Source organism: Ahaetulla prasina, chromosome 6, assembly GCF_028640845.1.
Source record: "Ahaetulla prasina isolate Xishuangbanna chromosome 6, ASM2864084v1, whole genome shotgun sequence".
Classification (NCBI taxonomy): Eukaryota; Metazoa; Chordata; class Lepidosauria; order Squamata; family Colubridae; genus Ahaetulla; species Ahaetulla prasina.
In genome coordinates this window covers 112,201,288-112,214,371 of record NC_080544.1, presented here as the reverse complement: position 1 = coordinate 112,214,371, position 13,084 = coordinate 112,201,288, and the positions used below count along the sequence as shown (strand labels likewise).

General features: G+C 47.0%; 1 protein-coding gene across 2 annotated transcripts in view; it reads left to right on the top strand.

Annotated features, from left to right (window-relative positions):
- The window catches only part of MASP1 (MBL associated serine protease 1), a 102,136-nt gene that overhangs the window by 55,707 nt on the left and 33,345 nt on the right, over window positions 1-13,084 (top strand). For both annotated transcript variants that reach the window (XM_058187888.1, XM_058187887.1), the window contains one exon: window positions 11,272-11,409. In XM_058187888.1, coding sequence (XP_058043871.1) covers window positions 11,272-11,409 — 138 coding nt within the window. The remainder of the gene's footprint in view (window positions 1-11,271; window positions 11,410-13,084) is intronic.

Here is a 13,084-nt window from a genome sequence, read left to right as displayed (position 1 = left end):
GGTCAAGAAAGAAGGAAGGAAAGGAGGAGGAGGAGGGAGGGAGGGTAGGAAAGGAGGGGGAAGAAGGAGGGAGGGAAGGAAGGAAGGAGAGGAGAAGGAGGGGGAGGATGGAAGGAAACAAACAAGTTGAACAAACCAGGTTTGCTAGCTGGGGAATTTTGGAACTGCGGTCCACCCATCTTCAAGTCGACACGGCTGAGAAACGCTGCCTTACGTAGACTCTAAAACCAGACTTCAAGAGACCCAGGTCAACCCCTGCAGGTATATTCATACAACACACCTTGTCCTAGGTTCTGTCGCACTAACCCTGATCAGACCTGTGAGTGTGCCAGGCGGAAGAGACCGGAAGGGGCGTCCCTATGCATAGTTTGCCTTAACACAGCCTCTTCTGTTAGTTAATAATATTGTGTAAATCTCCGAAAAAGGAGGTTTAATTCATATGCGGGTTCAGTTTATGGTGTGAACCCAGCAGCTAAGAAGAGAAGAAGCAGGTTAAGGCAAGAAAGGGCATAAAACAGCCCCCCCCCTCACATTATTATGGGATGTTATCAATGATCTGGACCGCGGGGAGGGGGGCAATTACAGGTAGTCCTCAACTTAACAGCCACAAAGAGCCCCAATCTCCCCTTGCTAAGCAAGACAGCTGTTAAGTGAGTTTCCCCTCATTTTATGACCTTCCTGGCTGCGGTTGTTAAGTGAAACTGCAGTTGGTAGCACGGTTGTTAAGCGAATATGGCCTCCCTCATTGACTTCGCTTGTCAGAAGGTCACAGAAGGGGATGACGTGAGCCCGGGATGCTGCGACCGTCGTAAGTATGAGCCAGTGGCCAAGGGTCTGAAATTTTGATCGCGTGACCTCAGGGACGTTGCAACAGTCAAAAACACTTATTCTCTGTGCCGTTGTAACTTTGAGGAATGGTTGTAAGTTGAGGACTACCGGCATATTTTCCCAAGTGGCCAGATGTGAAAACTGGGGCAGCCAAAGGGCCAGATGTGGCCTTCAGGCCCTGGAATATCAGGTCTGACCTGGAGGAATAGAGCCAAGAGTTCAGGAGAGACATGGCGGTTGGTCTACTTTGGCCACTACGGTAGCTACCGGGGATACATGATGACCACAGAAGAAGCTTTGAAGAAGCTTTGAGATGCACAGGTAGGTCTTCTGGTTAGAGCTTTAGACCCTGTCTTTGTGGGGGTTGGAGGAGAAAGGGATTTGAGGGGTCCTCGGTGCTCTGAGCTGGGCGGCTTTCTTGCAGATGTTTCATTACCCAAGTAGGTAACATCATCAGGGCTAGAAGAGAGGAGGAGGAAGGGAGGAGGGGAACTGTGGAGTCCATGGCGGTCTCTGAGAGCTTGGCTGCTTTCTTGCAGATGTTTCGTGACCCAACTAGGTAACCTGATCAGTATTACCTAGTTGGGTTATGAAATGTCTTCAAGAAAAGACCCAACAGTTTTCCTCTTTCTCTTCCTCCTCCTCCTCCTCCTCCTCCTCCTCTTCTTCTTCTTCTTCTTCTTCCTCCCCCTCCTCCTCCTCCTCCTCCTCCTCCTCTTCTTCTTCTTCTTCTTCTTCCTCCTCTTCTTCTTCCTCCTCCTCCTCTTCTTCTTCTTCTTCTTCCTCCTCCCCCTCCCCCTCCTCTTCTTCTCCTTCTCCTCCTCCTCCTCCTCCTCTTCTTCTTCTTCTCCTTCTCCTTCTTCTTCTTCCTCCTCCTCCTCTTCTTCTTCCTCCTCCTCCTCCTCCTCCTTCTTCTTCTTCCTCCTCCTCCTCTTCCTCCTTCTTCTTCTCCTCTTCTCCTTCTCTTCTCCTCCTCTCCTCTTCTTCCTCCTCCTCCTCTTCTTCTTCTTCTTCTTCCTCCTCCTCCTCCTCTCCTCTTCTCCTCCTCCTTCTTCTTCCTCCTCCTCCTCCTCCTCTTCTTCTTCTCCTTCTCCTTCCTCCTCCTCCTCCTCTTCTTCTTCCTCCTCCTCCAGTTCCTCCTTCTTCTCTTCCTCCTCCTCCTCTTCCTCCTCCACTTCCTCCTTCTTCTCTTCTTCCTCCTCCTCCTCTTTTCCTCCTCCTCCTCCTCCTCCTCTTCTTCTTCTTCTTCCTCCTCCTCCTCCTCCTCCTCCTGCTGCTGTCTATATTCTCCTTCTCTTCCCTATATTCTCTCCTCCTCTCCTCCTCCTCCTCTTCTTCTTCTTCTTCTTCTCCTCCTCCTCCTCCTCCTCCTCTTCTTCTTCTCCTCCTCCTCCTCCTCCTCCTCCTCCTTCTCCTCCTCCTGCTGTCTATATTCTCCTTCTCTTCCCTATATTCTTTCCCTCCCCCCTCCTCCTCCTCTTCTTCTTCTTCTTCTTCTTCTTCCTCCTCCTCCTCCTTTTCTTCTCCTTCTCCTTCTCCTTCTCTTTCTCCTTCTTCTTCCTCCTCCTCCTCCTACTCCTCCTCCTCCTCCTCCTCCTCCTCCTCTTCTTCTTCTTCCTCCTCCTCCTCCTCTTCCTCCTCTTCCTCCTCCTCTTCTTCCTCCCTCCGCAAACCTTCCTCCCTTCTAGAACTGATGATGTTACCTAGCTGGGTAATGAAAGGTGTGCAAGAAAACAAGTTCAAAAAGCACCCAGAACCCCATACTCTCCTCCTCCTCCTCCCTTTTCCTTCTCCTTCTCTTTCTCCTTCTTGTACCTCCTCCTCCTCCTACTCCTCTTCTTCTTCTTCCTCCTCCTCCTCCTCCTCTTCTTCTTCTTCTTCCTCCTCCTCCTCCTCTTCCTCCTCTTCCTCCTCCTCTTCTTCCTCCCTCCGCAAACCTTCCTCCCTTCTAGAACTGATGATGTTACCTAGCTGGGTAATGAAAGGTTTGCAAGAAAACAAGTTCAAAAAGCACCCAGAACCCCATACTCTCCTCCTCCTCCCCTTTTCCTTCTCCACTCCACAAACTCCCACTCTGTTCTAGCACTGATGATGTTCCCTAGTTGGGCAACGAAACGCCTGCAAGATAACAACCAAGCTCAGGGAGCACCGAGGAACCCTTCCTGTCTACCCCGAGCTTAGAAATATTCTCCTTTATGAGTAAGTGGTTCCAAAGGACCATCTGGTTGGTGGGCTACAAGAAGCACGATCAAACGGTTGGATCAGAAGACTGAGGCCCAGAGCTTCCTTCTAAATGAGTGGCGGGGGGTGCACCATCTGTCTCCTGTGGCGGTGTGATTCATGCAACCCGCTAATGTTTTGAATGTGGGGAACACCTCCGAGCAACCTCTTCCCTCCATCCAGAAGCAGTGTCAGGTCTCCTGGGAGGAACTCCTGCTACTCACTGTTGTAAATAGCTTCTGGTGGCTGCTGAGAAGTGATCATAAGTCACTTCTCAAGCTCTAGGGCCATGGGATGTTTGGGCTTCATTCAGGTAGACCAGGGGTCTGCAAACTTGGCTCTTTTAAGACTTGCGGACTTCAACTCCCAGAGTTCCTCAGCCAGCAAAGCAAAGCTGGCTGAGGAACTCTGGGAGTTGAAGTCCACAAGTCTTAAAAGAGCCAAGTTTGCAGACCCCTGAGGTAGACCACCTGCATCAACAAACAAGTTGAGGAGATGTGTGGAAAAGATTGTCCTAGGCTTCCTTAGAAAATAAACAGCACAAACTTAGTTCCGGCAAACCTCTTTGATTCATACAATTGTAAATTATTTTCATTTACAGTCTGCAAGGTTTGATAAACAGTCTTTCAGAGGGAGGTTATCAACACCCACCTATCTCACGTGGAACGCTGCCAGAGAGCTAATTTCCAGACGCAGGGCAAGGCCAAACTTGGCACAGAGTCACAAACAGAATTTTCAAATCTTGAATTGGCCAGATGAACTAATTGCTTCCTGCAAAAGCTCACGTCCCATTCGCTTCTCTTTTGTGTCTTATTGGAGGGGCCGATCATCTCCAAGCCTTACTGCCAAGTCGACCCTGTTTCCTTAATTGTTCTTGTCTCCTGGCAGCTCTGTGCATTGTGCACACTGGGAACAGGCTCACGCTGTTCTTCTGCCTCGCTGATGTCAGACTCCGGAGGCAGCAAAGAACTACCAGATGGCCTTGATCCAGTGGTGGGATTCAATTTTTTTTTTACTACTGGTTCTGTGGGCGTGGCTTGGTGAGCGTGGCATGATTTGGTGGGCATGGCTTGGTGGGCATAGCAGGGGAAGGATACTGTAAAATCTCCATTCCCTCCCCACTCCAAGAGAAGGATACTGTAAAATCCCCATTTCGTGCCAATCAGCTGGGACTCAGGAGACAGACAATAGATGGGGACGGGGCCAGTCAGAGGTGGTTATTTCCCAGTTCTCCAAACTACTCAAAATTTCCTATACCATTTCTCCAGAACTGGTCAGAACCTGCGGAAACCCACCTCTGCCTTGGCCCCTTCTCTGCCTCCGACTCAGAAGCATCGTCCGAACCTTCCCCAGACTCCAGAACTGGCCCATGTTCCTCCCCAACCTCCTCACTGTCCGAATCTGCTGCCAGATCCGCTGGCCGTTGGCGGGCCACAACAAAGCTGGAGAACCAAACAAAGACCACCAAGATGCCAACAGAACCAAGAAGCCAGCCTCAACATTAGGTGGAACGGTGTTTCTCAACCTTGGCCATTTGATGTTGGATGGACTTCTTCAACTCCTAGAATTCTGGGTGTTGAAGTCCATCCGTCTTCAGGTGACCAAGGATGAGGAACATCAAGACAGAGTGAGGACTTCTGGAGTAGAAAAGAAAGTCTCTACCTCTACCGTTTCTCCCGAGCCCACCATGACATTTCAGAGGTCTATCTAGATTCCCCTTGAAGGCATCTAACATAATTCCAAAAAAAAAATTGAATTTCACCCCTGATTTGCATCCTTTTAGAGCAGGGGTCGAAGTCCACAAGTCTTAAAGTTGCCAAGGTTGTTTTAGAGGGCCGTTGGAAGCATTTCAAGTGCTCCAAAAACCCTCTAAAAAATAAGAATAAATTTTTTTAAAAAAAGTTGACCAATTTCATAAAAACCAAACAAGGACTTAATTTCCCCAGCCGGTATGGATCTTCCAGGGCAGGAAATGAGCGGGAGACCTTTGAACTGGCAAATTCATGCCTTATCTTTTCCTTTCCTGTTCACAAACTGTCTTGTTCTGCTTTTCAACCTGAGCCACAGAGGACAACAAACAATGATTAGGCAGTGCCAGGAAAAGCAGGACACGTGGATGTCAAGGAAATCCTTAAAGAAGGGTGGAAAGGGCTACCCAGGTTGCCTTGAAAAATCGTGGTTGGGCGGAGGAGGGAGAGCGAGAGAGAGAAAGAGAGAAGAAAAGCGAAAGAAAGAGGAAAAGAGAAAGAAAGAGAGAAAGAGTGAGAGAAAATGAAAGAGAGAGAGAGAAGAGAGAGAGAGAGAACTGAGGGAGAGAAAGAGTGAGATAAAGAGACAAGAGAGAGAAAAAGAGAGAGAAAGAAATCAAAAGAAAGGAAAAGAGAAAGAAAGAGAGAAAGAGTGAGAGAAAATGAAAGAGAGAGAGAGAGAGAGAGAGAGAGAGAACTGAGGGAGAGAAAGAGTGAGATAAAGAGACAAGAGAGAGAAAAAGAGAGAGAAAGAAATCAAAAGAAAGGAAAAGAGAAAGAGAGAAAGTGAGAGAAAATGAAAGAGAGAAAGAAAGAAAGAGAGAAGAGAGAGAGAAATTAGGCAGAGAGAGAAAGAGTGAGATAAAGAGACAGAGAAAGGGAGAGAGAAAAAGGGAAAGAATGAGACGAGAGAAAGAAAGCAAAGGAAAGAGGAAAAGAGAGTGCAATAAAGATAGACAAAAAGAAAGAGAAAGAAGAGGGAGAGGAGAGAGGGAGAGAAAATGGAGTGATATAAAAGAGACAAAAAGAGAAAGAGAAAGAGAAGAGAAAATGGAGAAAGAGAAAGTGAGAGAAAAAGAGCGAGAGAAAGAAAAAGAGAGATAAAGAGAGTGAGATAAAGAGAGACAAAAAGAAAGAGAAAGAAGAGGGGGGAGAGACAGAGAGAGAAAGAGAGAAAAAGAAGGAGTGAAATAAAAGAGAGACAAAAAGAGAAAGAGAAAAAGAAGAGAAAGAGAAAGGGAAGAAAGAGAAAGAGTGAGAGAAAAAGAGAGAGAGAGAGAGAGGTTGTGATTACGGGAAGAGAGGACATAACTCCCATAAATTGCCACAGAAGTCGTTCACCTTTGGACTGGACTTTCTGCCCATAGCTTAGACAAGCGGCCGTGAAGAAAACTTTGCCCAGAAGCGGAGTCCTCGACTTACAACAGTTCATTTAGTGACCATTCAAAGTTACAACGGCACTGAACAAAGTGATTTAGGGCCCTTTTTCACACTTACAACCATGGCAGCCTCCCCGTGCTCAAGTGATCAAAATTCACCCCCTTGGCAACTGGCTCACATTTATGACGGTCACAGTGTCCGTGGGGGTCACGTGATCCCCTTTTGCAACCTTCTGACCAATAAACTCAATAAGGAAGCCCGGATGCGCTTAACAGCCGTGTTACTCACTGAACAATCGCAGTGATTCACTTAAGAAACGTGGCGCGAAAAGTCGTAAAATGGGGCCAAAACTCCCTTAACAAATTTCTCACTTGGCAACATAAATTCTGGGTTCAGTTGTGGTCATAAGTCGAGGACTACCTGTATTCCTTTAGGCCACGTAATGAGCATGTTCGCCATTGCCAGCCGCTCTTCCGAGTTCTGTTGCACATATGCGCACAACGGCCAGCTGCTGCCTTCCGGGTTCTGGGGCGTACATACGCGCCAGCCAACTGATCTTTGTGCGAAGAGCAGCCAGCCAATGCGCATGGTGGGCATGGCAGGGGAAGGATACTGCAAAATCCCCATTCCCACCCCACTCTGGGGCCAGCCAGAGGGGGTATTTGCCGGTTCTCCGAACTGCTCAAAATTTCCGCTGCCGGTTCTCCAGAACCTGTCAGAGCTTGCTGGATTTCACTCCTGCTACAAGGTTCTCCAACTCTGTTAATTTATTCATTGGATTAATCCATTTTACCTCCTTTGGGCAAGAGACACTGAGCGCATTCGCACCGCATGCTAAAACAGCCTATTAATACCTTATTCGTCATGGCCGGCGTCCCGGTGATTCACTGTTGTTTGAAGGAGACAAACCACGGCCGCCCCACGGCGGAAAATAAAACGGGAATAAAATTTCACCTGTGTTTTGCAGGAAGATATTTTGCTTCATTTTTTATTTTTTTGGGGGATGGCATTCCCTTCAGGAAAAAGCTTCTATTCCTGCGTTCCGTAAGCACAGAATCACTCCCGGGTCATCTTCCATTTACAACTACAATGGTTTAGCGACCATTCAAAGTTATGACTGGAAAAAGTGACTTGGGGCCAGTGGGCGGGATTCAAATAATTGAACAACCGGTTCTCTGCCCTAGTGACTGGCTGGGTGGGCGTGGCCATGGTGGGCGTGGCCAGGGGGTGTGTGACAGGCGGCACTCGGCCACCTGCACTCTCCTGGGAACAAAAATGGGCCGGGGGGGGGCGCCGCACACACACACACACCCCATTTTGGGCCTAGTAGGCCTCCCTGCACTTGCCTGGGAGCCAAAACGAGGTGCATGGGGACTTCGGAAAGGGGCGGGGAAAGGAGAGGAGGGGCCAGCCAGCAATTTAACAACCGGTTCGCCCAAATCCGCCCAAACCGGCTGAATGCCACCACTGCTTAGGACCCGTTATTCGCACTACTGACCATTGCAGGATTCCCGAGGTCACGTGATCAAAATGCAGACGCTTGGGAACCGACGCGTATTTATTTATTTATTGAAAATAGATTTTTATTTTTCATCAACGTATTTAAATGTACAGTCTCTTATCCGTCGTTAATCATTATTCATTCATCTTATCTTTTAACTTCCATTTGCTAGTTGGTTGTTCGGGCCCGCTCTTTTACCATTTCCTTCCTTTGTTTTAATAAATCCTTTCCTTTTCCTCTTCCCTTCTCTCCCTTCTTCTACCTCTTTCTACTTTCCCCATTCCTCCTCTCCTTCCCTTTTCTACTTCCTCTCCTCTTTCCCCTCTCCTCTCTCCTTCCTCCCTTTCATGCCCTCTCTCCTACTCTTCTTTCCTTCTCTCTCCTTGTCTCCCTCCTCCGCTCCTTCCCTCTCTCTCCTCCTCTCCCCTTTTCCACTCCCTTGTTTTTTTCCATTTTCAGTTCAATCTAAAATGGTATTCGAGTAGTCCCGATTTCTATTTACGTACATCTTCATTTCAAATTTCTTTACTTTACAACTACATAAACTGTTTCAACTCCTACCCTCAAAACGACGCTATAGAGCACTGCACACCAGAACAACTAGACACAAGAACAGTTTTTTCCCCGAAGGCCATCACTCTGCTAAACAAATAATTCCCTCAACACTGTCAGACTATTTACTGAATCTGCACTACTATTAATCTTCTCATAGTTCCCATCACCAATCTCTTTCCACTTATGACTGTATGACTATAACTTGTTGCTGGCAATCCTTATGATTTATATTGATATATTGACCATCAATTGTGTTGTAAATGTTGTACCTTGATGAAGATATCTTTTCTTTTATGTACACTGAGAGCCTCTGCACCAAGACAAATTCTTTGTGTGTCCAATCACACTTGGCCAATAAAATTCTATTCTATTCTATCCTATTCTACATCTCTTCTATCATTCCTGTACATTATTAATCAATCCATGTATCATCTGGGTATAACATTTTTGTTATACCCGGAACTGACTCGTATTTATGATGGCTGCAGTGTCCTGGGGTCACGTGATCCCTTATTGCGACCCTCTGATGAGCAAAGACCATAAGGAAGGCAGATTCACTTAATGACCATGTGACTAGCTTCATAACGGCACTGATTCGCTTAACAACGGTGGCAAGAAACCCCGTCAAATGAGGCAAAGCGGACATAACACATGTCTTGCGTACAAACATATTTTTTTTTTGACTTGATTGTGGTCTTAAGTCAAGGATTACCTGTACAGGTAGTCCTCGACTTACAACCGTTCATTTAGTGACCTTTCAAAGTTACAACAGCACTGTAGTTACCGGGTTTCAGACTTATGACCATTGCGGCATCTCCATGGTCATGTGATTTACGGTCAGATGCTTGACAGGCGACTCATATTTATGACGGCCGCAGTGGTCGCGAGTCATTTTGCGACCTTCTGACCAGCAAAGTCAAGGGGCAAACCAGATTCGCTTAACGACCGTGTTACTTACCGATCTAACAACTGCCGTGATCCCCGTAACAAATGTGTCATGAAAATGGGACAAATTCACTTGGCCGGTGTTTCACTCAACGACGTCAATTTTGGGCTTGAGGGTGGTCGTAAGTCGAGGACTACCTGTATGTCACTTGGGTGGCAGGGCTGTTGATTAGGACTGATCTTCTCAAGAAGAATCGAGCCCACGATGTTCACGGTTCAAAAACTCAAGATGGAGGCTGTGATAATACAAGCCAGGATTGATTCCAAAGAAAAGATATTTCTTTCAACTTTTAAAAAAAGGCTGGACAACCACCTCTCTGTAATGGTAGAGGGCCTCCTAGCTTGAGCAGGGGGTTGGACTAGAAGACCTCCAAGGTCCCTTCCATCATGACTGAATTGAAGGAAGGAAAATCCGTCTGGTTCAGTTCCAAGCTGGGAGAAAAACGCTGGAAATAAAGATGGAGGCTGGTTGGGAAGGAAGATTCTGTTTTTTGGTGAGCAGAACCAACAGCACGCGGTTCTGGGGCAGCTGACCAAATGGCCGAACAGGTGGATGGATCTTTACAGCTTCTGTAACTTTGAAGTTTGGGATTTGTGCAACATGGGTTTTGTGTTTCTAAAGAGGGTGTTGGGCAATTCCTATTGTGGCTAATGGCTTACATCCTGTGTTGGATCTTGGGTGAGGAGCTGCTTGTTTTAATCTACCACTCTGGTTTTGTTAAGCTGTCAAGGAGTTTTCGTGAAATATCCTGTCTTAAAATGGCCTTCTATTTGCTTTGCTTATGAATGGAGCAATCTAGATAGTTGGCTTCCTCTTTCAATCAGCTCTTTATCTCCTTAAGTGCCAGCATCTGCTGTGGGCTATTAAGAAAGACTTGGGGGATAACCATGTATATATTGGTGGGGTTTTGCCCAATTATTTCTTTCCTTTCACACATCTTAAAGCTGCATATAGATTATAAAACAGAAATATTTTTGTTAGGTATCATACCAGAAAAGTATGATAAAGAGGAATTTGTATTTAATACTGCATGTTTTCACAGCAGCAAGGACTGTATTGGCACAGCACTGGAAAAATGAGGAAACACTGAGAGAAGAAGATGCAATTTAGAAAAAATATTAGATTGTGCAGAAATGGACAATCTGACATTAAAGATAAAAGAAAAAGAATATATGGAGTATTTTTGAACATGGGACTTGTTTTCTAAATGGTTGGAGGATAGAGATAGAAATTAGGAGCTGGAAAATATTATTATGTAAGCAAATTGACTCAGGCAATATACTGCTCACAAGGCACTTACATATGTTAAATGAAAATGTATAAAAAGGAAAGGAAAGGAAAGAAAGAAAGAAAGAAGGAAGGAAGGAAGAAAGGCAGGTGGGCAAGAAGGAAGGAAGGAAAGGAGGGAAGAAAGAAAAGGAAAGGGAGAGAGAAAGGAAGGAAGGAGGGAGGGAAGAAAGGAAGGAAGGAGGCAGAGAAGCAGGAAGAAAGGCAGGTAGGCAGGAAGGAAGGTAAGGAAGAAAGAAAAGGAAAGGGAGAGAAAGAAAGGAAGGAAGGAAGGAAGGAAGGAAAAAAGAAAAGAAAGGAAGGAAGAAAGGAAGAAAGAGAAAGAAAGAAAGAAAGAAAGAGAAAAAGAAAGAAGGCAGAGAGGCAGGTAGGAAGGCAGGTGGGCAGGAAGGAAGGAAAGAAAGGAAGAAAGAAAAGGAAAGAGGGAGAGAGAAAGGAAGGAAGGAAAGAAGGAAGGAAGGAAGGAAGGAAGGAGGCAGAGAAGCAGGTAGGAAGGCGGGCGGGCAGGAAGGAAGGAAAGAAAGAAAAGAAAAGAGAAAGGAAGGAAGGAAGGAAGGAAGGAAGGAAGGAAGGAAGGAAGGAAGGAAGGAAGGAAGGAAGACAGACTTGGCGGCTGCTTTCTGCCGCTAAGAACATGTTTCTCCATTTCTCCTTTGGGGAAAATATAATATTCTGCCTCTTAATATTTCCCCAAAATATTTTATTCTTCCGGGGGGGCGGGGGGGGGCCTTCCCACAAGGGCACGACAAGGATGGTTCGGGAGCTGTTTCCAGAAGTTACCCTCTTCCCTCTCTTCTCCTTTCCAGTTGCAGACTGCAAAGCCCCCCGAGAAATCTCGCACGGCTTCGTCACCTTCTCCACCCCACAAAACCTGACCACCTACCAGTCGGAGATCCGGTATTTCTGCCAAGAGCCGTTCTACCAAATGGTTCCCAACGTCACAGGTGAGCGTCTTCCTGGGGTCCTCCGGGGAACATGTACGTTGCTTGTGTGCCCCCAACCCTGTTTAGCGTGGAGATGCGTTCAGACAACACGCCGAGTTCGGGCTAGCCTTAAACCTGGGAGGTGTTTGGCGGCGTTGCGTGTTGAGTTAGCTCGGCTTGTTAGGTTGGCTTCTGGTTCCAGCTGTTCTACAAACCCCCAAAACAAGTTAGATTCAGATCCAGGTTAAGGATGTTGTGTGAATGCGGCCGTGAAGTCAACGGAAAGACAGCAGTCACAAAATGGACCAAAGAGATTCAAGGTATGGAAGGCTGGACCAGGGAAGGATACTTGGTCCAAGATAGTCCATCTCAGGGGTCGGCAACCTTAAACACTCAAAGAGCCATTGGGACCCGTTTCCCACAGAAAAGAAAACACCGGGAGCCACAAAACCCTTTGGACATCTAAAATGAAGATAACACTGCATATATCTGGGGTTTTTTTTACCTTTATGCTATGTATAAAAAAACTGTAACGTGTTGCCTTTATGAAATCAATGAACTGCTAGAGAGAAAACAAATTTTTATTTCTGCGTGCAAACAAAAACTTTTTGAACTCATTTTGAAGATGGGTCGAAAAGTTCAATAAATCATGCGCTGGTGGGGGTCACACTGTTCTGTCCCCCCCCCATCTCAGTCCGGGAGGCACGAGCGATGACTTAATTAGCCGGCAATTCAGTCCACGGCAGCTATCAGCTCTGGCAGCAAACTAGCGAGCGTCTGCCAAGTTTCTCTGTTATCTTTTCTTGATGCCGGCGAGGCAACCAGGAAACCAGGAACAAACAGTGCTTCAGCTCAAGTTCTCTCTAAGCAGTTGATTTGTTCGCCACGGAGTAGTATAGCAGCCCCTGCTGCTTTTATACCCTGTGGGGTGTGGCTCTGTAACTCAGCACTTCCTAGGCCTGCCCCACTCCTGCTTCTGTTGTTCCCGCCTCTCCTGCCTACGAAACCTAGGGTCCAACCAGGACTGATTGTCCTCAGTTGGGTCTGGGAGCATTGCCTGGGCGGGGGGAAATACAGGAGACAGAGGCCTCATCACCTCCTCCACTGGCCTGCCTCTGGCTCCTGGAGCTCAGCCAGAGAGGCCGGCCCTGCAGAGGGGAGCCCCGATGGCCCTTCCCCCTCACTCTCTGAGTCACTCTCTGGCAGGGTGCCAGGCCCGGGGGGTGTGTGCTGGAGCCACAACACACACATTGGCAGTAGTGACTCACATTTTGAGTGACAGGGGGCCGCAGCAGAGGGATGAAAGAGCCACATGCGGCTTTGCTGACCCCTGGTCCATCGTGACCATCACAAGAATAATCTGGGATTCCAATTCGAGCCGAGGTTGCACGAGAATAAATAAAAGTGAGATCCAGACTGTTTTCAGGAAAGAAGAAATATTTATTCCTAAAAGCAAAATAGTTTGCCTTTAGAGGCAGGCTGCTAAGAAATGGTGTGTGTGTGTGTTCTTGTGAACATGCAGTTCTGTTTATGTGTGCAGGCCTTATCCTTTGATATGTGGATTGGGCCTGGCTAACTTATTTGGGGGGTTTGTTTGAGGAAGTTTGCTCATATATTTTTTTTTAGTTGATTAACTGATTTTCAGCTTGACCGTCAATTATCTAGTGGAGACCCCGATTCTCGTACCCTTGTGGAT